Source organism: Bos javanicus, chromosome 22, assembly GCF_032452875.1.
Source record: "Bos javanicus breed banteng chromosome 22, ARS-OSU_banteng_1.0, whole genome shotgun sequence".
NCBI lineage: Eukaryota > Metazoa > Chordata > Mammalia > Artiodactyla > Bovidae > Bos > Bos javanicus.
The window spans coordinates 49459951-49486087 of record NC_083889.1 but is presented as its reverse complement, the minus strand read 5'-3'; the positions used below and the strand labels follow the sequence as shown (position 1 = coordinate 49486087).

Genomic DNA, 26137 nt, shown 5'->3' with positions numbered 1-26137 from the left:
CCAGAAGTGATTTGTGGATTTTCTTCATGAAGTGCTATCAGAGAAGAATCAGAGGAAAAGAACTGAACATCATGTGAAAGGACTTTTCTGATCAAGGAGAGAGTGACTGAGACTGTAACCTCCCAGCTTCACTCAGAGGGCGGTCCCAGGAGCATGTTGTCTTTTCTCTCTCGAGGTTCCCCAGTGCATATGGTCCAGGCATTTCTATGGCTAGAGCCCAGACCAGAAAACTTATCAGAGCTGAGAACTTCACAGACTCCTGCACAGAGAGGGATAAGTGCTTGGTTTCTGACCACGTGGCTTCAGGCTGTGCCTCTGGGTGGTTCCTCTGCCACCCCTAAAGTGGAGGAGAGGGCCCCTGCCCTTGTATCTGTAGCTGCAAGGAATAGGACTAGGAACAACAGATAGAAAACAGTGATGGTAATACCAGTTTTAGCCAATAAAAGGAATAACTTGCTCGCAAAAAGTGATTTGCTATAAGCTGGCCTGGTTTCAGAGATGCGGAACTCCTCTCTGTTGGTGGTTCTCAAACAGAAGCTCCCTGGAGTCCTCTAGGGAAGAGTTCTCTGTTGCCTTGGGGACTATAATCACTCCCCTCTAAGCTCCCTCCCAACTCTGTGATTCTGGGAAGAACCAGTGGTCTTAGAGTGAGTGATTCTAACACTGAGCAACAGACAAGGCAAACAGTAATTTTTTAATTTTTATTTATGTATTTTTATATTTACAAAGAGTAAAATTCACTCTTTGGGATTTACAGCTCTGTAAATTTTGGCAGACACATGAAAGTCATGTAACCACCATCACAATCAAGATTTTAAAAAACAATTTTAATTCCTAAAATTTCCATCTCGCTACCCCTTTATAGTCACACCCTTCCCCTATCTTTAACCTGTGGCAACCATTGATCTTTTCTCCATCACTGTCATTGTGCCTTTTCCAGAGTGTCATGTAAAGGGAATCATGTAGACTGTAGCCTCTTGAGGCTGACTTCTTTCACTTAGAACAGTATGATTGCATCAGTTATCTTTGTTGTTATTCAGTCGATCAGTCCTGTCCAACTCTTTGCGACCCCTTGGACTGCAGCACACCAGGCTTCCCTGTCCTTCACCATCTCCCAGAGCTTTCTCAAACTCATGCCCATTGAGTCGGTGATGCCATCCAACCATCTTGTCCTCTGTCATCCCTTTCTCTTCCTGCCTTCAATCTTCTGCAGCATCAGGGTTTTTTCTAATGAATTGGCTCTTCACATCAGGTGGCCAAAGTATTGAAGCTTCAGCTTTAGCATCAGTCCTTCCAATGAATATTCAGGACGATCTCCTTTAGGATTGACTGGTTTGATCTCCTTGCAGTCCAAGGACTCTTATGAATCTTCTCCAACACCACCATTCAAAAGCATCAATTCTTTGGTGCTCAGTCTTTTTTATGGTCCAACTTTGTCACTGTTTACACTTTTTCCCCATCTATTTGCCATAAAGTGAAGGAACCGGATGCCATGATCTTAGTTTTTTGAATGTTGAGTTTTAAACCAGCTTTTTCACTCTCCTTCCATAAATAAAAATTTCACCTTCATCAAGAGGGTCTTTAATTCCTCTTCACTTTCTGCCATAAGGGTGGTGTCATCTGTATATCTTAATTCCAGCTTGTGCTTCATTCAACTGGTGTTTCACATGATGTACTCTGCATATAAGTTAAATAAGCAGGGTGACAATATACAGCCTTGATGTACTCCTTTCCAATTTTGAACCAGTCCATTGTTCCATGTCTAGTACTAACTGCTGCATCTTGACCTACATAGAGGTTTCACAGGAGGCAGGTAAGGTTGTCTAGTATTCTCATCTCTTTTTAAGAATTTTCCACAATTTGTTGTGATCCATACTCAAAGGCTTTAGCGTAGTCAATGCAGGAGGCAGGTAAGGTGGTCTGGTATTCCCATCTCATTTTAAGAATTTTCCACAGTCAAAGGCTTTATAGTCAATTAAGCAGAAGTAGATGTTCTTCTGGAAATCTCTTTTTCTCTGATCCAGCGAATATTGGCAATTTGATCTCTGGTTCCTCTGCCTTTTCTAAATCCAGCTTAAACATCTGAAAGTTCTTGATTCATGTACTGTTGAAGCCTTGCTTTTAAAATTTTGAGCATTACTTTGCTAGCATATGAAATGAGTGCAATTGTGCAGTAGTTTGAATGTTCTTTGACATTGCCCTTCTTTGGGATTGGAATGAAAACTGACCTTTTCTTTTCAAGAATATTGGTTTTATAAAATAAAAGTAGCTCCACAGACCTGAAATGTTCAGTATTACCAATTATGACGTTATATTTGAAGACCTTAGCATTTTGTGTAACCTAGAGACATTGATTTTGCATACATTGATCTTTAGTGTCACGTTTTAAATTTCTCAGTTTCTCTTAGTAACTTCTCCCTTTATCAGCACTACAGGGAGTGAGGAAGTACTGTCCCTAAATCCTTCCATCACCAGCTCCTTTGAACTCCTATAGAAGTTCTGACCCTGGAATAGGCCTCAGGACGACCTGAGAGCTTGTAAAAACACACATTGCTGACCCCCCACAACCCCTGAGTTTTTGATCCAGTGGAGCCTGGGAATTTGTCTTTCTAATAAGATCTCTGGTGACTTGCTGCTGCTGGCCAGGGAGCCATTTTGAGAACCCCAGGAAACGGCTGTGCCCATTTTTGCACCGTCGTACCCTCTGCTGCTCCAGGTCCCCTCCCACCTTTGCCCTGTTCTGGAAAGCACAACCTATGCCTGCGTATGTAAAGAGAGATCCCTACCTGACTTTGCATGACCCCAGGCAAGTCCCTGCTGGTGCCTTTTCTCCTCACAGAGAAAGGCAGACGACCTCAATCCCAAGGACTGCAGTCCTCAGACTTTGTGTGTCTTCCGAAAAGTATATTCAAGCAGCTGACTCGTTAGGCCAAATGTAGATGTACAGCCATCTCCACCCTGGCCGTAGCAGACCGCTATAAAAGGGCCATATTTATTCATCCATTTTCATTTTCCACTGATAGGATTTCAAAAGCCATAATTGCCTTCAATGACTTTTCTAATTCAGTTATTCTTTTACTACTTCATTGCCTTAGGACTCTGGCCTTGTGTAGAATGAGAAAATGCCTTTTGTTATAGCTCATTATTAAATGGAGCCATGCCGTTTTTTGTTGATATAAAATATACAAATAATTGCACAGGACCACATTTCAAAGGTTAATGAGCAATTTAAAAGATTTTTTTTTTATCTTATATCACTTTAAAAGTAATTTCTCACTTAAGAGTAAATGCATTGAGGCCTATTAGGAAAGTGACTGAGCACTGTTGAAAGCCTTGCAAATTAGTGGGTTAGGAATGGACGCAGTGTTGCTCCTCACAGTTTAGGAATCAAGTAACAAGTGCAGGGGCCCCCAGTGACAAGGCAGCTGCAGGGGCAGCAGCAGTCCAAGGGCTCTAGGTCCTGTGAGGACAAAGAATGGAGCCTTTTCTCCTCAAGGACAATCTCTGAAGGAAACCCATCTCCCTCAGTGCAAACGAATGTCAGCCATTAAGGTGAGGACCAGGCCCCAGCAAGCGTCCTTTGTGACTAGCTGACGGAGGGTAAAGTTCTAACCAAATATGTCTTGGGAAATAGATGGGGAAACAGTGGAAACAGTGTCAGACTTTATTTTGGGGGGCTCCAAAATCACTGCAAATGGTGACTGCAGCCATGAAATTAAAAGACGCTTACTCCTTGGAAGAAAAGTTATGACCAACCTAGATAGCATATTCAAAAGCAGAGACATTACTTTGCCAACAAAGGTCCGTCTAGTCAAGGCTATGGTTTTTCCAGTGGTCATGTATGGATGTGAGAGTTGAACTGTGAAGAAAGCTGAGCACCGAAGAATTGATGCTTTTGAACTGTGGTGTTGGAGAAGACTCTTGAGAGTCCCTTGGACTGCAAGGAGATCCAACCAGTCCGTTCTGAAGGAGATCAGCCCTGGGATTTCTTTGGAGGGAATGATGCTGAAGCTGAAACTCCAATACTTGGCCACCCCATGCGAAGAGTTGACTCATTGGAAAAGACTCTGATGCTGGGAGGGATTGGGGGCAGGAGGAGAAGGGGATGACAGAGGATGAGATGGCTAGATGGCATCACGGACTCGATGGACCTGAGTCTGAGTGAAATCTGGGAGTTGGTGATGGACAGGGAAGCCTGGTATGCTGCAATTCATGGGGTCGCAAAGAGACACGACTGAGCGACTGAACTGATGTCTTATACGTACAAATTTTCTTGAATGAGAATTTTTAAGAAAGAAAAGCAACACTTGACAAAGGCGTCTTTTGGATCCAAAATAGGAAAAGAGTATCTGAGATGTACGTGTAAGTTCCAGCTCTTACTTAAACCCCCAGAGTGGGATCCCTTCCTGATGGGGGGAGACAGGGTGGCCTCCCGGTGCTGTAGGTGAGATCCCACCTTCTCCAGGATTTCTTTGGTACAAGAACAAAAGCAGGAAGCAGTTCCCCAGTGTCCTCACCCATCACAGAAGGCTGGATTTCGCATCCTTCTCCTGAGCTCATTTCGGGTTTACAAAATCTCTGCTTCCCTCTAGGTGGAGGCCGAGCTGATTGACAAGCTGGACAGCATGGTGTCAGAAGGGAAAGGCGATGAGAGCTACAGGGAGCTCTTCGGCCTGCTGTAAGCTGCTTCAGCCCGAGGCACCCCACGTTGGAGTAGAGGGTGAAGTGGGCTAATGAAGGGTAGGGGTGCAGCCTGTTCTGGGCAGGCTTCAGAGCGTGGGTATCAGGAGAGACCCAGGTTGTTGCTGGTGGTAGCAATGCTCACCTTCTGTCAACAAGAAAGAGACTTCATGACAGCAGGCTCTCTCAGGGATTATCGTAGTTAACTGAAAGATGTAGACACAGATAGTAACTCTGAGCTCTTGGGTTTGCCAATAGGAAGAGGATCATCATATGTCTTCATACCATGTACTGTATCCTAGTTGGGCAAACAGCTCATGGGGACACAATGAGGGCTCAGCGCTGGCCTTTCTGAGGAGGGGAAGGGGTTTAAATCTCTGCTTTGTAAGATTGTACAGATGCTACCATCCATTTTGTGATTTAAACAAGTTATACCCCCTTTCCAGACCAGTTTCACTTGTGAAACAGGGTGGCTATACTGACTGAATGTCAGGGGTCCCAGGTCCACCAGTATGGCTTCTGTCCTGAGTTGATGGGGCCACAAAACCTGACAAGACCCAGCTATAGGGCTCAGTCTAAAGGAGGGACATAGGAGAGCCGTGGTCCTCCCACATAGGCAGTAAATTGGGTTTTTTATCTTCCCGAAAAGCAAAATGTAAAGACATTTACAGCTTTAGAGCCCCCTCCCATCTCATTCATTGTTTCTAGCTGTGAGATTTTCTAGCTGTAGCATTTTGAAGATAAGCTTATAACATATTTTCTGTTAATGATACTGTACATTTGCTTAGAATTTTACAGTGGACAAAATATGTTGACATTTCTGATTTAATCCTCACAATACATCTGTGAGGTGGGCATGGCAGAGAGTATCCTGATGAGTAAAAATAATGCAGCTGAGCTTGGAGAGCTGGTGGCATTGCCCTCAGTTGCGTGGCCACTAAGAAGCATGTCTGGGGATACCACCCAGACATTCCAGTTTCAAGAGGGGGAAATCTTTCTCCTGTACCCTGTGTATGTAGTTTGTTCCTTGATTAGTCATGGAATAAAATGTGAATTCATTTGAAACTTAAGTAATTTTAATTTGTGAAAATGAATCCATCCTTAGGGTTTCTCTTTTGACCAGAGATGTTTCTAATTATGGAAATAAGGAAGCGAAGTCTCTTCCTAAGCCACTCACTGATGATTTTACTACAAAGGAAAAAGCAAAAATAACTTGGAGTTAGTAATTACCTGGCAAAGAAGTGTTTCATAAACTCTTTTGAGTCATGTCTGAGAACTAAAAGCCACTGATAATCGTGGAGCAGCATTTCCCAATTTGTGTTTAGTAGAAGATGTTTGTGTAGGTACACTGGGGGATGTAGATCATGGGCTAATCAGTTTAGAAAAGACTCAGTGAAAGAAAATTAAACAAAGCTCTGTATTATAGAACTTCTCAAAGCCTTCAAAATGCAGAAAGGTATGAAAAATCTCTTCAGAGGAGGGTGTAGTGATCTACCACTTTCATGCTTGTTTGCTCACAGAACACCTCTTGTCCCCCAGGACAGCAGAGCTCTGTAGAACATAGTTTGGGAAATGTGTACACAGTAGCTTTTCCCACACAGCTCAGAGGTGAGAACCAGTGATCCTGCCATCTTGCTCTAGGAAGATGGGTCACCTGGGAAACCCTCACTGTCTCAGAGGCCCCATCTCAGGTTAGACGCTCTGTGCAGGGAAGACAGTTGGCATCACTATAGCATTAACAACAGTCACGCTATGGGTGTGAGTCCCCACTGCCGGTCCCTGGCTGAGCGCTGTACTCTAGGGGACTCTCATGACCTCAGGGAGCTGGGGCCAGTGTACAAAGGAGTCAGCAGCAAGACCTGCACCTGGGATCATCAGTGGGAAGGTAGAGGATCTCAGAAGCCAGGTTCTTTGGAGAAATCAGAGCCTACCTGGAGATAATAGGAGCACGGGCTGACAAGTGAGAAAAGGACCCAGGCATGTAGCTCTTGGCTCTGGCCATTTTCTGTGGAAGTCTCCTGTGACAGTGGAGATGACCAGGTATAACTCTTGGACTCACTCTCTGTCCTTCATGCTGGGCCCTCAAGACTGATTGCAGTCTTACCCTTGGTCTACATGAAAAGGCTGGTCAGCGTGTTTGCTGGGGATGGTTCTAAGCAGTGATAGAGGCGGCCAGCCGGTTGGCAAAGCCAGGTCTCTCCCTCAGTGGACTGGTCCTCAGCTGCTTCCTCAGAACAGCTCTCACAGGGTGTACCCCTACTGGGGCTGGGGCTCTGAAGCTTATCCCTCAGCTCAGGGGCATCCTTAAGAGCTCACACAGGACAATGGAAGACATGTTCATTTGTTGCTGTCCATTCAGTAATTGCTTTATCTTTGCTTTCTGCTGCATGGAGTAGAACCCAGCTGTTTGGGCCCTACCCCAGGTAAGACTGCCATGTGGTAAGTCTGCCATCTCCAGATCCATCACAGGCCCCCTGGGCTCTGGGACCTCACTATGGTGCCCCTGGGAAGCTCATGAATTGTGCGTTCTGTTTGCTTCTATCAATAGCCTGCTGGAGAAGGTTGAACAGGAAACATGGCGTGAGACCGGCATTTCCTTTGTAACCTCAGTCACCCGCCTCATGGAACGCCTTCTTGACTACAGGTATCTTCTCAGGAACCTACCTGACCTCTTCTCTGGTCACATGCTCTCCCCAGCAGGAGGATCCCCTGACCTTAAAATTGAGACCACGTGACCACAAGAGGCAGGGCTGTTCTGGTGTTGTGTGCTATCACCAGTCATTAGGAATCTCCTGACTGCCAAGGAGGCAGGGGTGAAAGCCTTCTCTCAGGGGTAGGCCAGGGTTTCCTGGGCTTACCTGTGATACATGGGCACATGTACGCTGGAGGTGTCATAGGGACATGTAGCCATCTGACTTTTCATCCAGAAAAGTCAAGGCTCAGAGAGGTGGGCACAGCAGAGAGGAGGAGAAGGGCTGTCTCCAGAGTGAGAGGTGACCTTAGTACAGACCTTCCTCAGAGCCATCTGGCAGGTGGCCAGAGAAATATCACCCAATACAGAACTGTTGCACTTGTTTGGACTTCCCTGGTGGCTCAGCAGTAAACAATCTCCCTGCAATGCAGAAGACATGGATTGGACCCCTGAGTTGGGAAGATCCCCTGGAGAAGGAAATGGTAACCCAGTCTAATATTCTTGCCTGGAAAATCCCATGGACAGAGGAGCCTGGCAGACTGCAGTCCATGAGATGGCAAAGAGTCAGACACGACTTAGCAATTACACAACAACAGAATTGTGACCCAGGAGGACTTTCACTTCTCTTTTCCAGGGCAAGGGGTAATTTTCCCATGCCTCCATTCTTTGTGTAAAATCTATTTATTTCTGTCCCTTGACCCTGGCCAGGTGTAGATGAGAGGAGGCAGCGTGTGAGCTCAGAGATCTTTATGATATGTGGAGTCTGGGAGTTCACATGTAATCCGTTTTTTCCTGAAAGCCTGCCTTCTCAGTCATATCATGGCTTTTGACTTAGCCTAAAAGGAATACTGCCACTGCCACTGGGGCCTTAGTTGTTCTCTCAGTAGAGTTCAGGTGAGTCAAGAGGGCCTTTGGGGAGGTTACAGGGGAAGGTGATAAGGAATGAGGAGGGATGATAGAGAAACCAGCCCCAAGCAGTGGTTGTCTTCTCTGTGCTGTGTCTCGTGCAGATATCAGGAGGGTGCACCTGGGACTCAGGTGGCTGTGTGTACAGGAGGCTTCTTACTGGATTCACAGTCTGGTCCTCATTCTTTCATCTCCTTGTGCTAGGCCACCCCTCCTTGCTAGAGGAGCATGGATTTGATCAGTTCCCACTCTCCTTTGGCAAGGATCCATTCTCAGTGTTCCTGTGTTCTGTGTCTGGCAGGCCAGCCGTGACCCCTCCTGTACCCAAGCCTGTTCAGCAAAAAATGCAGCTCAGCCCTGGCTGAAGCTACCCCTAAATCCTTCCAGTTGGAGGGGATTCCAAGTACTAGTGCACAAGAAGGACACCACAGGGAGAAAAGTCAGTGAGATGATTTATGTGGCGGCTATGCCATGGTTGCTGGGCTGCTGGGTTCTGAAGGCAGGTCCCTGGAGTAGAGTGTATTGGCTTCTCCTAAAAACTGTCCTACAAAATGAAAACTGCCCTTTAAGGATGGCTCTGTGGCTCCCCTTCAGGGAACTTGAGGGTTTAACCTTCTACTTTACTGACATACTTACGCACTGAAGACATTGGTAGGTGCTACTGAATGCCCTGATATAGCCTCTGGGCTCTGTACTCTGCCACCAGAACAAGGGTCCAGCTGAACAGAGATATTTGAGCCCTAGGAATGGGTCCAGAGCCTGGAGGGAACACACAATACGGCCCCATCCGTGGACAAGTTTCTGTTGGGGAGCATCTTCCTCTGGGGTTTGGACACACTGAAGCCTCGGGGACACTGCAGGTCTCTGAGTTGTCCCAGAGGTACCACTTGGTGCATTCATCTTCGCTCTCCCCTCCAGGGATTGCATGAAAGGAGAGGAGACAGAGAATAAGAAGATTGGCTGCACTGTTAATCTGATGGTGAGAGAACCTGGGCTCATCCTCCTCCCTGCTTCATGGAGTGGCTTCTGTCCCGCCATGTGATCGCCTTGTCCTTTCTGCAATACATGGCTACAAGCCTAAGGGTTTGCATCAGGACATTAGCCCTGTCCCTGGAAACTCACATTCCCACTCGGGAAAGGAATACAAGGAGCCTCTCCGTGGACAGAGCTGTAGCCTGGCCTCTTAGCAACGTCCCACAAACCCTGACATCCCGTTTCCACCACTGTTACTCTTCCTTTTTCTCACCACTCAGGACCCCTGCAGACCTGCCAGAGGTTTTGCTCCCAGCAGGGGTGCTTTATGACTGGTCCCTTCTCTTTCTGGCGCTGGCCGCCCACACGGCCTGTCTCCTCCTTCCTGTCCAGCACTCCCAGGGTTTTGGCCAGCTGCCTGGAGCTCAGATACAGCCTCCAGAGGGGGCATCCCCTCTCGCCTTTATGTGTACTTCCTCCTCTCTTACAGAACTTCTACAAATCGGAGATTAATAAAGAGGAGATGTATATCCGCTATATCCATAAGCTCTGTGACATGCATTTGCAGGCGGAAAACTACACAGGTAAGCAGGAAGGGAGAGCCAGGCCTCCTCCCGGGAAAGGACTGGACAGACACGCGCAGCTGACAGGGGAAAGCTCTGAGCTGGGGCCCGCCAGATGTCAGCGGAGTGTCAGCGCCCATGATGCCCATCCCTTCACCCCTTGCCCTCAACTCCTTTGTAATGTGTGGTGGAGAGAAAGCAGGGGGAACTTGCCCTTGTGCCTGGCTGCCAAGGTTCTTCCACTCCCTTTGCCTCCCATTCCACCCCCCCCATTTGAGGGTGACCTCCAGATCCCGGGAGCCAGGTTCAGAGCCTCCTGAGCTCTTTGTTGCTCCTCGCGAGCAGAGCCTTTCCGAGGACCTCACAGCTGGGCTGAGTGAGGCCACAGCCCAGGCTCTTCGCCTGACTCTGGGGCCTCCAGAACGTGCTGGCAGACCTGCCTTGTGGTCTGGGCTCTTCCCCTGCAGCCACCCTGCAGCCCCACACTGAGCTCCCAGTGGAGAGGATGGACAGTGTGCACCTGACTTTCTGACAGGCCGGACAGGGGCCCTTTCACTGTATCACAGTTTTGTCCATTACTAAGGCCTTTTCTAAAAGAAAAATTAAAAAACATAGCTGTCACTCTATTTACTGAGTGCTGCTCTGGGTCAGGAAGACAAGTGTACCCACATGTGCCCTGGGTGATTACCTTGTGCCACAGTTCCCCCCAAATTAACCACTTCTTCACCATGGTAACCAGCCACCGCATCTTAGCCCTTGAGCCACAGGTGGTGTGACAGGCCAGGAAATTCAGGCTGTTCTTGTCCACGGTGTTACTAGAATGAGATAAATTTGTAAAAATGCAGAAACTTCCTTCCCTATTTTCTGTTAGATGTTAGAGAGTGTTTCATGGAGATTCCACCTTTTCTGACACAGCTTGGCAAGAATTAACTCTGAAATGACTGGGCTGAATCTGCCATCTTCTGCATCCACTTCCACCCACGATCCCAGCAACCCTTTGAGGGGGCAGTGAAGTGATAGACTGAAAAGTTCCATGTGTCAGTAGAGGCATTTACTAAACTCCTAGAGCCCTGGGATGAGACTGCGAGGCTAGGTCGGGAATTCGGACAGAGAGAAGGTGCTAAGCCTTGCCTCTGGTGGCCTCCAGGAATAACATCTAAAAAGAATATTGACAGGGAAGAAAAAGATTTCACATGATTTTCTAAGTTCCACAGAGAGGCCTCGCAGGCCTCACAGACTTGTCCCCACAGTCAGAAAGGGCTTCGCAGCTCCACTGAGGAGTCACATGCATCCCTGGGCAGGAAGGCTGGTCGCCAGAGCATAGGTGGAGAGGCAGAGGTGAGCAGGGCCTGGGAAGGCTGTGGGCAAGCAAGCCTGGCTAAAACTGGAAGTGGGTCACAAGATAATTAGAAAAGAGATTCTCCACAGTCATGGGGACCAGATTTGAATGGGGCCTTGAAGGCCAGGCAGAAGCTCAAGCTAATTAAGTTGCCGGTAGGAGATGCCCGCCAAAAAGGAGTGAAAGAACAGGATGGAGCAGGCTGTGTGATGAGGACCCAGAGCAGCAGCTGTAATTCAGTGTGACTCACTCCTGGGGGTTAGGAAGCCACGGTATTGAGCGACGGCTGTTTTAGAAACCCTCCCTAGCAGCTCCATGTGTACGGGAGACGTCACCAGTCCTTGGCCCTGGGCCCAGCATCAGCTGTAGTTTCCTCTATGAGTGGAGCCCTTCACACAATTATCACCATACACTCCTGCTCTCTGGTCCCTTTAGAAATGGTCGAGATGAGGAGAAAGGGTCATTCCCAGGGCCATGCTCAGGTCAGAAAGTGGAGCTGGAGGTATGGAGGCTGGCTGTGGGATGGCCGAGGAAAGCCTGTGAGAGCTCACCCCTCAGATCCAGTTCTGAGCAGGTTGGGAAAGAAGCGCTAGTCCCTTGAGCAAAAGGGAACCCAGGAGCTCTCTCTGACATGGCAGTGTGCCCCAGAGCAAAGCGGCCTGTGCACCAACCCTGGGGTACCTGAGCCACACCTCATCCAGAGCCCAGAGCAGGTGACCAGGCTGAGGAAGGATGGTATCCACTGGGTCCCTTCGTGCTGTGGTCAAGGGCTGGTGGGTGGCTGGACAGCCCCTCTCTCAGGTGTGGTATCCGGCATCCCTGACCTGGGCTGTGCACACCGGGTCCCCGGGCACCTGGCTGCCCGGGGACCTCGCTAGAGCCTGTCCCCACAGAAGCTGCGTTCACTCTGCTCCTCTACTGCGAGCTGCTGCAGTGGGAGGAGCGGCCCCTGCGGGAGTTCCTCCACTACCCATCCCAGACGGAGTGGCAGCGGAAAGAGGGGCTGTGCCGCAAGATCATCCACTACTTCAACAAAGGCAAGGTGGGTGTCCCCAGGCGAGACTTCGAGTGCCTCAGCCCCTACTGGGCTCCGTGGCACCTTAACCCTGCATGGGTGGCAACAGCTGTAGAGGGTGCTGTGAGGGGTGGTGAGGAGGTGGGTCCCCATGTGCATTCATTGGATTTGGAGGCAGCATGACTTTCTCCAGGGAAAAAAAACAACAGCTTAATTCTGTGTCTTGGAAGCCAGTCGCAAATTGAGAGTGTAAAAGACAACCCCACATGCCAGCTTTGCACGTCTGTAAATACTAATGCTCCAAGATCAGGGGCTTCTGGGCCCCCTGCTTGTGTGTATTAGATTAACTTAGGTTACTGTAGCATTCTGATCCACCATAGAAAGTGTGAGCCGTAAAAATGAATGGATTTTAACCACAGCCAAAGGAGGCCCGTACTGCCTCCTGTCCATGTTCTTGTCTTGGGTCTCTCTTCCTTATAACACCATCCAGGTTCCTCTCACAGGCTTGTCCCTGTTAAACTTGACTCTCTGGAATTAGCAGGCATTGTCAGCATTGGTTCAGACTTCCTTGGAACTTCCCTACCTTCCTGCTCCAATCTCTGGGAGAGTTCCTTGTGGGGCCCTCTGACCACCTGCTGTTGGGTGTGCCCCATACACTGGAAAGGCTAGGTTTGTGTAACTTGTTGAAGCTGTTCTCTCATTACTCAGCTTTGAGCACGTCTTAGAAAGCTAAACTAGGATCATGCAGGGATCTATAGTGGCTGAACACCAGACTTGAATGAAAAAAATTTTTAATGAGTTATTTCATCATAAAAAAGATTAAAACATTAATACCTTTTGCCCATAACTCAGAAAACATTCATCAGGTTTACACAGCATGGGAGACTTCTGTTTGTCAAAAACATCCGCCCACGTTAGGGAATGCACTGGTAAGTAGAAACATGTCCAAAACCTCAGGAGCTCTCATTCCACCCAGTCCGGAAAGGAGATCCATGCCTTGCTCTCAGCCAGCCACACATGACTGAGCGACAGAGCCAGCCCAAAGCATCCTCTCCTTGCTGGTCCAGAGATGGACTGAGGGCTCCATGCCAGCTCTTCCTGGCATGCAGTCTACCTGGAGCTGCCACCTACTCATGTGCCCAGTGAGCCCTCCCAGCTTGGAGGCAGTGGCGTAAGCAAGGTGTGAGTGTGCAGGAGTGCTGTTAGTGTATTAGGTCTCTTCTTTCCATGAGCATAGAGCACAGAGAAGAGCTGTGCTTATATGACTGAGCCCACCCGTGGATCATTTGAGCATTCATGGTCCCCTTTTCACTCCACACTACAATAGTGTTAAAAAAGCAGATTTAACGCGAAGTATGAACAAGGGAAGGGTCTCACAGGTGGCTCAGTGGTAAAGAATCTGCCTGCCAATGCAGGAGACATGGGTTCAGTCCCTGGGTCAGGAAGATCCCCTGGAGAAGGAAATGGCAACCGACTGCAGTATTCTTGCCTGGCAAATCCCATGGATAGAGGAGCCTGATGGGCTACTGTCCTGGGATTGCAAAAGAGTCAGACACCACTTAGCAACCAAACCACAACAGCAGCAACATGGACAAGGGAGGGTAATGCAAAGCCTGCCTGAGTATTGTGAATGAGCAGGAAGGGGAGAAGGACTGAGAGGCTCTGTAGGCCACCTTCTCAGAAATCTCGCACTCCTTCTGCCTTTGCTGTGAATTGCTGGGGGAGGCGCTTCTGTGCTCAGTACAGACCACTCAGTGAGCCCTTCCATGAGCTCATCCTCACAGGGTATTTCAGAGGCCTTCTCCTGGGCTTGTATAGAAGGTGTGACTTTTCTGTTTCTGTTCCTCCATACCTGATGGAGTCAGTGGATAGGGCTAACCCATTCTGTTGAAAGCATTCAGGGCCTTTTTTCTAAAGGCTCCAGAAAAGCAAACCCTGGCTGATACAGAAAAAGTACTTCCATAGGGGTTCTCAGTGCCAGGAGGAAAGTGAGCTTGGCAGTCAGAGGAGGGCAGGAAGAGAGAAAACTGCAAGGGAGCAGGGGCAGGCAATGAGGTTCTTGACCTCAGCACTTCTAGCACAGCCCACCTCACAGCCAGTTTCCTCCCACTCCTAGTCTCTCTGTTACCCGCCACATACAGATGACCCCGTCTCCTTTGGTCCCACGTTTCTCTCCTGAGTATCTAGAAGGACTGAACCAGAAGTCCAGCTCATGGCCACAGCTTTGCCCTGGGTCATTTCCTCCAGTGGTAAGGTGGTCAGCCTAGGAACCTGGGCCAAGGTGATTTGGGTTGTGGTCACAGAGGTCAGCTCTCCCAGGCCAGACAAGGATAGAGGGACATTCCAAAGGGTGTGCCCAGATGGGAGTTAAAAGAATGAAGGGAAGATGAGAAGATGGGAGGCAGTCCTTCATCCCAGGGAAGAGGGAGCAGATAGGAAGAGAACCCCTGCATATTTGGCACACAGACCATCAGGTATGAACCAGCCCTCCCTATGCGGGTGGGCTTGGGCTCTGCTGCCAAGGGCTGCTATTGCTCACACTCCTTGGAAGGAAGGACAGATCTGTTACTTCTGATACACTGTGTGTAAACAGAAGTACAGAGACTGCCCGTCTGGAGTCCTGGCTTTTGCCTGCCTTTCCAGTTTGAGCAGAGTGAGCCAAGTCAGTGCAGCTTCCGTTCCTGTGAGTGAGAGCAGCATGGATGTACACACACATCTGCCCAGGTGGGTGGAAGTGACTGGATTTGAGACACCAGTTAGGAGTTGTGGGCTGCTTTGCCTCCTGCCTTTCTGGCAAGAGAAAAGAGGTAGATGGTATGCATCATACCTGCCGAGCATTCCCTCTCTGTGCTCTGAGGTTGCTCTCAGAACCCCCAGTATTCCAGCACAACCCTAAAAGCTCACCCTTTGGGTGGGATGTCGGTGCAGGCTTGGAGCAGCAAGGCTACAAATGAGGACAGAGATGCCAGCGAGGCAGATAAGCACTGATCCTCATAGGAGAGGAGATCAGCTTTCCTAGGAGCTGCTGTGTCAGCAGGCAGAGTGCCCTGAGGCTCACGTGGGGCCGTCAGCACCTTAATGAGCAGTTCCCCATGGGGCGCTCCTTGCAGGCTGGCCGGCTGTCTGCACACACACTGCTTAGCCAGGCTCTGTGGAACTGCCTGCCAGGCAGACCCTTCACTAAAACCTGCCCAAGCAGCACTTGGAGCTAGAGAGCGGACAGACACATGCCCCCTTTAAAGCTACGATGTGGGGGCACAGGAGGCTTTCTAGCTCCCTGAGGCAGAGGAACTGTATTGGAGCAGAGAATCAGGGTCTATTTAAAATTCTCTTTGGTTTGTTTCAACATTTTTAATTGGTCCTGCAGGTCAATCCATATTGCATTAATTTCTTCAAAGGATAGAAATAATGTGCTCTTTTTAGGAAACACAGTCCTGAATAAAATAGTGTTGTCCTTCTCCCTGATGCTATTTCAAATCTATGTTTTTAATAAAGTCCTTATTAAACATTCATACTGAAACCCTGATGGGTGAAATTACATGATGTCTGAGATCTGCTTCCAAAACTGTAGGGAGGAGTAAGTGAGATGTGAATGATACAAAACTGACTCTGAGTTGGTCATGGTTGAGGCTGGGTTATGAGTACCTAGGGGTTCATACTTCTGTGTTTCCATATGTTTAAAGTTTTCCTATAATAAAAAATTTTAATTAGTATTTAGAAGTCGGGGAGAAGAGCCTATCTAAAATACCAAGTAAACCTTTGATTCCCAATCTCCCTAAGAGAGAAAGCACTATATTAAAAAGAGGAGGAAATGGACAGTATTGCCCCTTGGTGAAAGCTGCCATTAGATGGGCCTATGCCCATAGATGCCACCATAATAGGAGCCACACCACAGAAACAGCCTGAGACCTGATTAGACAAGGATTATCTGAAGCCTACTCTAAAGAGTAGAATATCTCTATAAAGGAAATTGTCGGACCTACTGCCAAATCCTTGGGTAGCTACTTCCTTCTTAGCTTCCATACTTCTTTCTAAGCTTAAATCATCTTAACTTAAAAGTCATTATTTCCTGCATTAACTCATTAAATAAATCTTGATTGAGTACCTGCTCATGCCTGGCCTGGTTCTAGGCTCTGAAGATAAAGGATATAAACAGAGTCCCTGCCCTCATGCAGCTTTTCATCTAATTATGACTAGCACAACATAAAAAAAATACTTCTTAGCCCAGAAATAAACCCATATACCAACAGTCAATTAATCTTTGACAAAGGAGGCAAGAATATACAATGAAGAAAAGACAGTCTCTTCGGCAATTTGGTGTTGGAAAAGCTTGACAGCCACATGGGGACCAATGAAGTTAGAACACTCCCGCACAAAAATACACTCAAAATGGCTTAAAGATTTAAATGTAAGACGTGACAGCATAAAGCTCCTAGGAGAGAATATAGGCAAAATATTCTCTGACATAAATTGTAGCAATGTTTTATTCAATCAGTCTCTCGAGCAAAAGAAATAAAAGCAAAAATAGATAGGGCCTAATCAAACTTGGAAGCTTTTGCACAGGAAAGGAAGCCATGAACAAAACAAAAAGATAACCTATGGACTGGCAGAAAGTATTTCAAACTATGCAACTGGCAAGGGCTTAATTTCCAAAGTGTACAAACAGCTCATAGAGCTCAATATCAAAAAAGCAAACAGCCCAATCAGAAAACGCGCAGAAGACCTAAATAGACATTTCTCCAAAAGAAACATGCAGATAGCCAACAGGCACAGGAAAAGATGTTTAACGTCACTAATTATTAAAGAGATGCACATCATAACTTAATGAACAATGGGTATCACCTCACACTGGTGAAAATGGCCATCATCAAAAAGTCTACAAATAATAAATTCTGGAGAGGGTGTGGATAAAGGGAACCCTCCTACACTCTTGGTGCAGCCAGTAGGGAGAAAAATATGGAGGTTCTTTAAAACACTGAAGACAGAGTACATTTCGTTACATGATCCAGCAGTCCCACTCCTGGGCATATATCCAGAAAAGAAAATAACCCTAAATCAAAAAGATACATGCACCTAATGTTCACATCAGCGCTGTTTATAATAGCCAAGGCATAGGAGCAACCTAAGTGTTCCTCGCAAACAGTTGGACATAACTGAGCTACTGGACTGAACTAACCAAAGTGTTCATCAGTATATGAATGGATAAAGGTGTGTGTGTGTGTGGTGTGTGTGTATAGGCATACGCAGTGGACTATTACGAAGCCATTAACAAGAATGAAGTACCACCATTTGCAGCAACATGGATGGACCTAGAGATTGTCACACGAAGAGAAACAAGTCAGAGAAAGGCAAATACTATATGGTATCACTTACATGTGGAATTAAAAAATTATACAGATGAACTTATTTATAGAACAGAAACAGACTCACACACATAGAAAACAAACTTATTGTTAGCGAAGGGGAAAGAGTGGAGGAAGGATATATTAGGAGTTTGGGATTAACAGATACACAGGACTATATATAAAATAGATAAACAGCAAGGACCTACTGAATAGCACAGAGAACTAGTCAATATCTTATAATAATCTGTAGTGGGATCTAAAAAGGAAAATATATATGTGTGTATGTGTTTATATGTATGTATATAGTCTTATTTATATAACTGGATCACTTTACTGTATACCTGAAACTAACACAGTATTGTAAACCAACCATATTTCAAGTTTTAAAAGCAAATGCTTTTTTTAAAGAAGATAGCTTCAGAGTAATGAAAAGAGAATAGATAGGGTGGGTGCTTGTCCTTGACAAGATAAGTCATAAAGAGGCCTCTTGGAGGTGGAAACATTTGAGTAAAAACCTGAAAGCTGTGCACTGAGCCAGAGTGTCAGAATTCGGTGTGTTCTCCACAAATTGGTTTTGAGCATGTGTTCCTTGTGACATATGAGTTGCTGGAGGCCTTTAGTTGTGTCTTCTGATATGTTTGGCAAGGCTTGGACCATTCTGAGGATGTCTCCGGTGCTAAAGCCTCGTTCCTGTTTCTGTTGCAGAGTTGGGAGTTTGGGATCCCACTGTGCAGGGAGCTGGCGTGTCAATATGAGAGCCTCTACGACTATCAGAGCCTCAGCTGGATTCGGGTGAGCTTCGCCCCTCCCCCTGCCTCAGCCCTGACTGGCAGTGCTCATGCTTTTCTGGCATCAGCTTCTAAGGGAGCACTGACTGAGCAATTCAGCACTGGGTTGAGTGCTGTGGACAGTGCAGGAGAAGCAGAAGCCAAGGTTCCTGCTCTCAAGATGCAAAACACACACCTGACAGATGACTGCATGATCCAGACCCCGAGGGCCACTGGTGCTCAAGGAAGGGAGCAACAGCATATGCTGGATAGGATGGGGGTGGTTCAAGGAGGAGGTGGCAGTCCACCGTCAAGAAGAAGCTTCTCCTGAAATAATTTTGTTCAGATATGCCTTATCTTAGTGTTTCCCTGCCTTGACTTGTGGTCACTCCTAAGCATCCAAGTAAAGAAAGTTCTTCCTGTCTTTGATGCAAAACATTCAAAATTAAGTGAAATGGACTTTGAAGGTCTCCACCAAATTTTTCCTTGTTTCTGGTGCTGGGTTTTGAATCATAATAGCTGGTTAAGTCTCTGGCAAAGAGAAGTCAGTTCATCCGCCTCCTGCACCCTTGTCAGTGTGTTCCCTGATCCTGATCAGGCTCTGTATAATAGATGAGGTTCTACACCAGTAAATTTTTGCTCTGGTCTTTGAAGGTCACTGCTCCCTGGCAGCCTGGGTTGATTGAATGGATTAGGGACATCTTCTCAGTCAAATTTCAGTGAGTTTTTCTCAATCTGAAGCCAGGTTAGCCAAGACTAAAAAACTTACCAACCTGGGTAATGCCAGACATCATAGATAGTATTTCCACTTTTAAAGTTTAAAATCTCCAAAATTGGGACCAGTACAGTGACTCTGGTAACTAAGCCTTCCTCATTTTGTTAGCATCTTGAGTCAGATGGTAAATGAACTAGAGCAATGCAGTTGGACTGATGGTATCACCTATAGTCAACACTTACTATCAGTGGGCGTAGTATCATCAAAACCAGAAATTCCTGAACAAAAAAGAGGAAGTCCATGTTAACTGTGTGCCCCTGAAAGTACAGGAAGCCTGAGTCTGTGTGGGGCTGGGTCCACTCACTGGGCAGAAGAGTCTGAGCAGCCTCTCGGGGCTGCCCCACCTCCAGGTGATGATGGGGAGGGAAGGTTTCCTTTCCATCCGGCAGCTCCCTGGTGAGGGGTTGATCGTGGCTAGGGGCTCACTTTTTATCTAGACTGAGTCACCACGTTCTCTTCCCAAAAGGCAGTGTCTGCTTAGGCCTGGGAGAACTTGCTTTGGACACACCACTAGCAGTCAAGCCAACCTGCAGGCAACTGCCTTTCTCATTCACAGAAAATGGAGGCCAGCTATTACGACAACATCATGGAGCAGCAGCGCCTGGAGCCCGAGTTCTTCCGGGTCGGCTTCTATGGGCGGAAGTTTCCTTTCTTCCTTCGGGTGAGTCCATTCAGGTAGTCACAAGAACTTCTATCATATTTTATACATAATTTATAATCTGTTTGGTTTTTTCTTTTTTAACCTTTTTTCCTATTGCACTGAATAGTTCCTTACGAAGAACTGATCAGAATATTTGAATAGTTCCTTACGAAGGACTGATCAGAGTGTTTGGCTTTATTTGACTGAACTGGGTACCAACTTTAGAGTGTCTTTCTCTCTGCAGTTAAACTGTTTTGCAGCTACCTGGAATATATGAGGGTGGTTTTCTTACCAAATCAACCAGGATCCTGCAGGAAATGACCAGGGTTTGAGAATACCCCGTAGATAATGTTTAGAAACCTTCCACCTTCTGTTTCCAAGGTCCGGAATCCTCCGTTGTGACTGTTCTCTGCCAGACAGGACATCGGTGCAGCCCTGACCTCAGTAGTAGGCTTCACAGTCAGGGTGGAGAATCACTGAGTTGAGAGATCTCCCTTTTGAGGATAGTCCCTTTTGCTCCTGGGGTTTGTGGAGCAAACCAAACATTGGGTTTGGCTTGGGAAGAAGGCCTTTCCAAGGCAGCCAGTTCTCTGGCCAGGGTGACTACAGCCTTTTGCTCCACCACTGCTGGAAAGGCTGGGCAGGGATATAAATAGAGTGGAAGGATTGCCTGAGCACAGACATACTGACACCAGTTGAACAGTTGTGATTGTTTTTTGTCTTTATTTAGCACAATCCAGAGGTACCAGGAGGAGTCAGCCTGGGCTTGTAGGCTGTAGCCCATAAGTAGCTGTTCTCAGATGACCTAAATGAAGCCTTGCTGATGGAAGGACCCAGAGGCTGCAGTTGAGACCTAAGATTAGCTCTGATTGTCCCCAGCTCCAATATCATACTAAAGTTCAGTGTCCACAAGTTTCAGGAAGATGCTAGGAAAATTCATAGGATTCCTTTGATGTTCTTGGGAACTATCTTACCGGGCCCAGTAAGATAGTTCTTTAGCCAATGAGCAGCAATAAGCTCGGTATCTCATTGAAGGTCAGCAGAACTTAATGGCTTCTTTTAAAAAGAAGCCAGTCTGCTAAGCGACAGAGTCCAGGCTGACCACATTTTGGATATAAGGCAGGTCAACATGCACATTTCCTGGGCAGTAATTAGTCTAGGCTAAGAAGAAGAATGATTTCTGTAGGAATTAGAATAGTGACAGGGACAGCAAACACACCCTGCCTGACTGTGATCCCCAGAAGGCTCGAATTCTGTTCCACAGAAGGGTTGCCAGTAGCAGAATGTGCCTCAGTAGAGGCTCTCCGCAGGCTGCTGGACCTCCTTCACTCTCTAGGACCATCCAGCCCAGGCTTATCAAATGGGGCATGTTTGTTGCCCCATCTACATAGATCATACAACAGTAGTGGGGGTAGAGGTCAGCAGAAGAAGGAACAGTGCAAGAATCCCTGGGTGGGGAAGATCCCCTGGAGAAGGGAATGGCTTCCCACTACAGTATTCTTGCCTGGAGAATTCCATGGACACAGGAGCCTGGCAGGCTACAGTCCATGGGGTCGCAAAGAGTCAGACATGGCTGAGTGACTGACTCTTTCTTTCTCAGAACCAAAAGCATCTCTAGGAAGCCCTTCAGTAAGCTAATGATTCTAGCCTTGTAACTTCTTTCTCATTTTGTCTTTGCAAGTTATGCTTTATTGCCATTTTACTCTCCTTGTTTAGTCCCACGATTTGTAACGTAATCAACTAGATTTTACTCCAAAACATCGTTGTTTTGGCTCTTACAAAATCAAGCACTGGTGTGCCCCATTTCTGTCCCTGTCAAGCAAAGAAGTCTCCACCATGGTTCCACCTGGCTCCAACCCCCCATGCTCACGTCACAAGGAGCATCGGTGTCTCAGGGCTCTGAGAGCTTTCTGACAGGTAGGACCTGGCATAAAACCTGCATCTGAGCCAGTTACAGTCTAAATATTCAAACATGGTTTCCAGGGTGCCAGTGATAGAGGAAGAATAACCAGGAAACGTCACCCATCAGTCCATCCTCATCTCCACGCCAGGAGCTGTGTTGCAGGCATACGGGTCTGCTTGGCCTGGCCGCATGCTGTCCCCCCTCCCTCAGCTGTTCAGTTCATCTGCAGCAGATGGAATAAGGCCAGCAGAGGTAGCTGTTCGCCTTGTAAATGGCAAGGACAGAGGGGAAAGCAGTGGCAGCCAGATCCGTCCTACGTGGGGCTGCTGGGACCCTGGCCTGAGCAGACTGGAAACCAACAGCTAGCCTCAAGGTCAATGCGCTGTGCCGTTCTGCTGGGTCCTCCCCAGAGCACTAGGCTGCTCTTTGACCTTCCCTGAACACAGAGACCGTCTATTACTCCAGCTCTGTCAGCTTGAATCCTCTGGACCATCTGCCCTTGTTGCTTCACAAATGTGATTATCTGCTAATCTGCATGGAGACAGGAAAACATCCAGCTCTCCCGTCTTGGGGGAGTTTCTTTTTCTCTTCATTTTACCCATGAACAGAAACTGACGAGGATTGTACATTTTGCATGAAAAGGCCAGTTCTTCACAATTAACCTTCTCTGTCAGTTTTGCTTATCAAGCAAGGAGCTTGTAAATGTCTTTGTCCTCTGAGTACTGGTCTGTTCCACTGGGGAGGCCAGCCTGCTTCCCCTGACCTTGACTTTCCTTCCACTGTTGCTCTTGCATTCTGATCCATCTGGACATGTGGCCAAACCGTACCAGAGTTCTCCCATAGTAAGAGAAGAAGTGAAAAGTGGGCAAAAGTCCTATTCCAGAAAGATTGAGGTTATACTGTATAGCACAGGGACTCTGCTCAGTGTTCTATGGCAGCCTGGATGGGAGGGGAGTTTGGGGAGAACAGATGCGTGTATATGTATGGCCGGGTCCCTCCACTGTTCACCTGAAACTATCACAACATTGTTAATTGGCTACACTCCAATACAAAACAAAAAACTTTTATTAAAAAAGGCTGAGGTCACCCATGGCCTAGCCTGTAATAACTCCTCTACCAAGAAGCATAGGGCTGGCCCTATGGAACCTCTCTCTTTCTGAAGACGCATCAGTGCCAACACCATTTGTCAGAGTGAGTCTGGTGAGGCAGACAGAGGATACCAGGGGGCTTCCGAGGAGCCCCCTCCAGCCACGCACTCTGGACCAGCCATGAGGCAGGCAGAGCAGAAGGGTTCAGGGTGCCTTCAGTCCACAGAGAGGAAAACTGAGACCTAACCCAAACCAAACATGACATAATGTGAAGTCTTAAGAAGCGTGTAGTTGGAATGATGGTCTGCGGACACAGTTGCAGAGGAATTGCTGCTAGAGGAGTTGATAAATGCCCGCGAAGCACTGGGCGGCGTTTAGACTGCTTCTCCCAGCTGACAAAAGTCATCCTACAAAAGCACACCTCTTATTGCCTTCCTGTTGTAAATTATCTGGTGGCTCCCATAGCGGTACTCGTGGACACACACCAGCAGCCTCTTCGTCGCCTCCCACCAGCGCTCCACAAGCACCTTCCTTCTAGCTGTGCCTTTTCCTGTCTTGGCTTGTCGCCCTGGTCGTCACTGTATGCACATAGATTGACCCCTGCTTCTCTACTCCGCTGACCCAGGTGGACCTTCCAGGACTCCTTCCAGGCGTGGCTGTTTTCCACAATCCCACCCCCGTCCCCCCACTAGCGTCCCTTCCCATGTGAAAAGCCCTCCCCACCCCCCACCATGAGCTTCCTGCAGCTTCCACCCCGGCCACCACACAACACCACACCACTGCTGTCCCTCACCCCTCTTGACTGTGGTTTCCCTTAGGGCAGCGTAGAGGGCAGAGTGCTGTGCCCCAGGCCTGCCCCAGGGGCTCCCAGGTTGAGAAGCTGAGGGTGGACAGGCGAAGCATGGTGTGTGCTCTCTCCTTTGTGGCAGAACAAAGAGTACGTGTGCCGGGGCCACGACTACGAGAGGCTGGAGGCCTTCCAGCAGAGGATGCTCAGCGAGTTCCCGCAGGCTGTCGCCATGCAGCACCCCAACCACCCTGATGACGCCATCCTGCAGTGCGACGCCCAGTGTATCTTTTGACCCATAGAGGGGAGGAGGACTGGGACTGTGGGAGGGGAGGCCCACCTAGTCGGTTGCCCCTCTGTGACGCTGTTGGCCATATAAGCCAGGTTACCCCCCAAGTCCCAAAGCAGAGGGTGCCACATCACTCACTGACCCTTAACGGGGCACTTGAGCCTCACAGAGGAGGCGGGGGCATGCCCTTAGCCCTGGGGGGCCTGATCATCAGCTAGCTTTTATCCCTCTGGTGGGCCATTGCCAGCACAGTCCCCACCCTGCCCGTGAAGGGTCTCCTGGCACCCAGCTGCAGACTGTGGATTCTCCCAGTATCCACAGGGATGCTCCACTTCCATGACCTGCTCCACTCCCACGTGTGTCTGTCGATACCTTGAGCCTTTGTCAGGACTGAGGCACGGGATGGGGAGGAAGGGGTAGGGGAAGAGATGGGGAATTCCTGTCGTTTGGGGGGCACTTGGAAGTCTGAATGCAAACACCAGCCTGCCCCTCCTTCCCTGTACTCAGCTTCCATGACAGTCACCGTGGCTGTGGCAAGCTAGTCCACATCTCTTTAAGAGAGAGGAGGGCAGGCAGACACCCATGTTTCCTCTCCACAAAGATCCTAAAGAGTATCTTGTTAAAATGTTGTTTGGCAGTGAATACTGTGCAGTTTACCTGCAGTGGGCCAGCCTAGGCCCTTGCACCTTTTTCGTTCCTATGGGGGATCCTCCTGACCCCGTTCCTTTCCTTCTTAAAGGGGCACTAGGGAACCACTGGCTGCTGACACCTCACCTTGGCTGAGGGCTCAGGGCACTCACTGCTGGAGCGGGGTGGGGCTGGATAGGGAGTCAGCCAAACCGTGTTTGGTCCCATCTGCTCTTTGAAATGCTGCTGCTGCCCCTTTGAAGGGCTCTGTTGGTCTCCTCTCCCTTGGCGGGGGTGACAGGGGTCATCCACTCACGTCCGTCTCTCTTTCACGTCCGGTTTCCCTTCACTTCCTGCCCAGACCTGCAGATCTATGCAGTGACGCCCATCCCAGAGTACGTGGACGTCCTGCAGATGGACAGGGTCCCGGACCGCGTCAAGAGCTTCTACCGCGTCAACAACGTCAGGAGGTTCCGGTATGACCGGCCTTTCCACAAAGGCCCCAAGGACAAGGAGAATGAATTCAAGGTGAATGCATCTAGGGGAGCAGGGTCAGTGCTCGCAGCGAGGCTGGGGCCAGCCCCGCTTTCTCGGGAGCTCATCAGTGACTCCTCCATGGGCAGGTGGGGCCTGGGCAGAATTGCTTCATGGCTTGAACCTGCCTGTACCCTCCCCACAGAGCCTGTGGATCGAGCGCACCACGCTGACCTTGACCCACAGCTTGCCAGGCATCTCTCGGTGGTTCGAAGTGGAGAGGAGGGAGCTGGTGAGAAACGATTCAGATGGGGCTGGTTTCACAGTGCTTCCTCAGTCCTTGCTTGGGGGCCGTTCTCTGAGGAAGAAGAGAAAGAGTGCTTCGGCCACGTGCCCGCCTGGGGGAGCCACAGGCAGTCCTGTGCTGGAGGCTTTGCTCACCTTCCTTCTCTCCTTTAATCTCCACAACACCCCTAGGCAGCAGGCATTTATGTTCCCCCACCCCACTCCAGTGCTCTTGCCTGGAGAATCCCATGGATGGAGGAGCCTGGTAGGCTGCAGTCCATGGGGTCGCTAAGAGTCAGACACGACTGAGCGACTTCACTTTCACTTTTCACTTTCATGCATTGGAGAAGGAACTGGTAACCCACTCCAGTGTTCTTGCCTGGAGAATCCCAGGGACGGGGGAGCCTGTTGGGCTGCCGTCTATGGGGTCGCACAGAGTCGGACACGACTGAAGCGACTTAGCAGCAGCAGCAGCAGTTTACAAATGCAGAAACTATTCCCTGAAGCTCAGGAAGCCAGAGACCTCTGTGTTCAGAACTGATGTTGTTTACTATTCACTGTACTTCGGAGTGCCTACAGATCAGAAGAGGAAATTAGAAAGGGCCCAGGGAGCCTCAGGTCCACAGGAACAAGAGTGGGGACTCAGTGGCATGGGTCACAGCCCCTTGCTGTCAGGCCTGTGAGGAGGGAGGGATTGTCATTGGGCCTGGGCTGACACCACGTGCTGTGTGCCCCCAGGTGGAGGTGAGCCCCCTGGAGAATGCCATCCAAGTGGTTGAGAACAAGAACCAGGAGCTGCGGGCCCTGATCAGCCAGTATCAGCACAAGCAGGTGCACGGCAACATCAACCTGCTGAGCATGTGCCTGAACGGCGTCATTGACGCTGCCGTCAACGGAGGCATCGCACGCTACCAGGAGGTAAGCTGGCCCAACCAGACCCGGCCAGGGACGCGGGTGTCCGTTCCTCTTCCTGAGGGTCCAGCCTCTGAA

At 48.6% G+C, this 26137-nt stretch overlaps 1 protein-coding gene across 13 annotated transcripts in view; it reads left to right on the top strand.

The window, feature by feature from the left end:
* The window catches only part of DOCK3 (dedicator of cytokinesis 3), a 304579-nt gene that overhangs the window by 257340 nt on the left and 21102 nt on the right, over nt 1–26137 (top strand). For 10 of the 13 annotated variants that reach the window (XM_061397477.1, XM_061397469.1, XM_061397478.1 and 7 more), the window contains 12 exons: nt 4593–4678; nt 7077–7103; nt 7229–7324; nt 9197–9257; nt 9741–9834; nt 12046–12194; nt 18218–18304; nt 19611–19715; nt 23615–23756; nt 24750–24916; nt 25068–25154; nt 25886–26065. In XM_061397477.1, coding sequence (XP_061253461.1) covers nt 4593–4678; nt 7077–7103; nt 7229–7324; nt 9197–9257; nt 9741–9834; nt 12046–12194; nt 18218–18304; nt 19611–19715; nt 23615–23756; nt 24750–24916; nt 25068–25154; nt 25886–26065 — 1281 coding nt within the window. The remainder of the gene's footprint in view (nt 1–4592; nt 4679–7076; nt 7104–7228; nt 7325–9196; nt 9258–9740; nt 9835–12045; nt 12195–18217; nt 18305–19610; nt 19716–23614; nt 23757–24749; nt 24917–25067; nt 25155–25885; nt 26066–26137) is intronic. The other 3 variants (XM_061397473.1, XM_061397475.1, XM_061397471.1) reach the window with 1 other exon arrangement.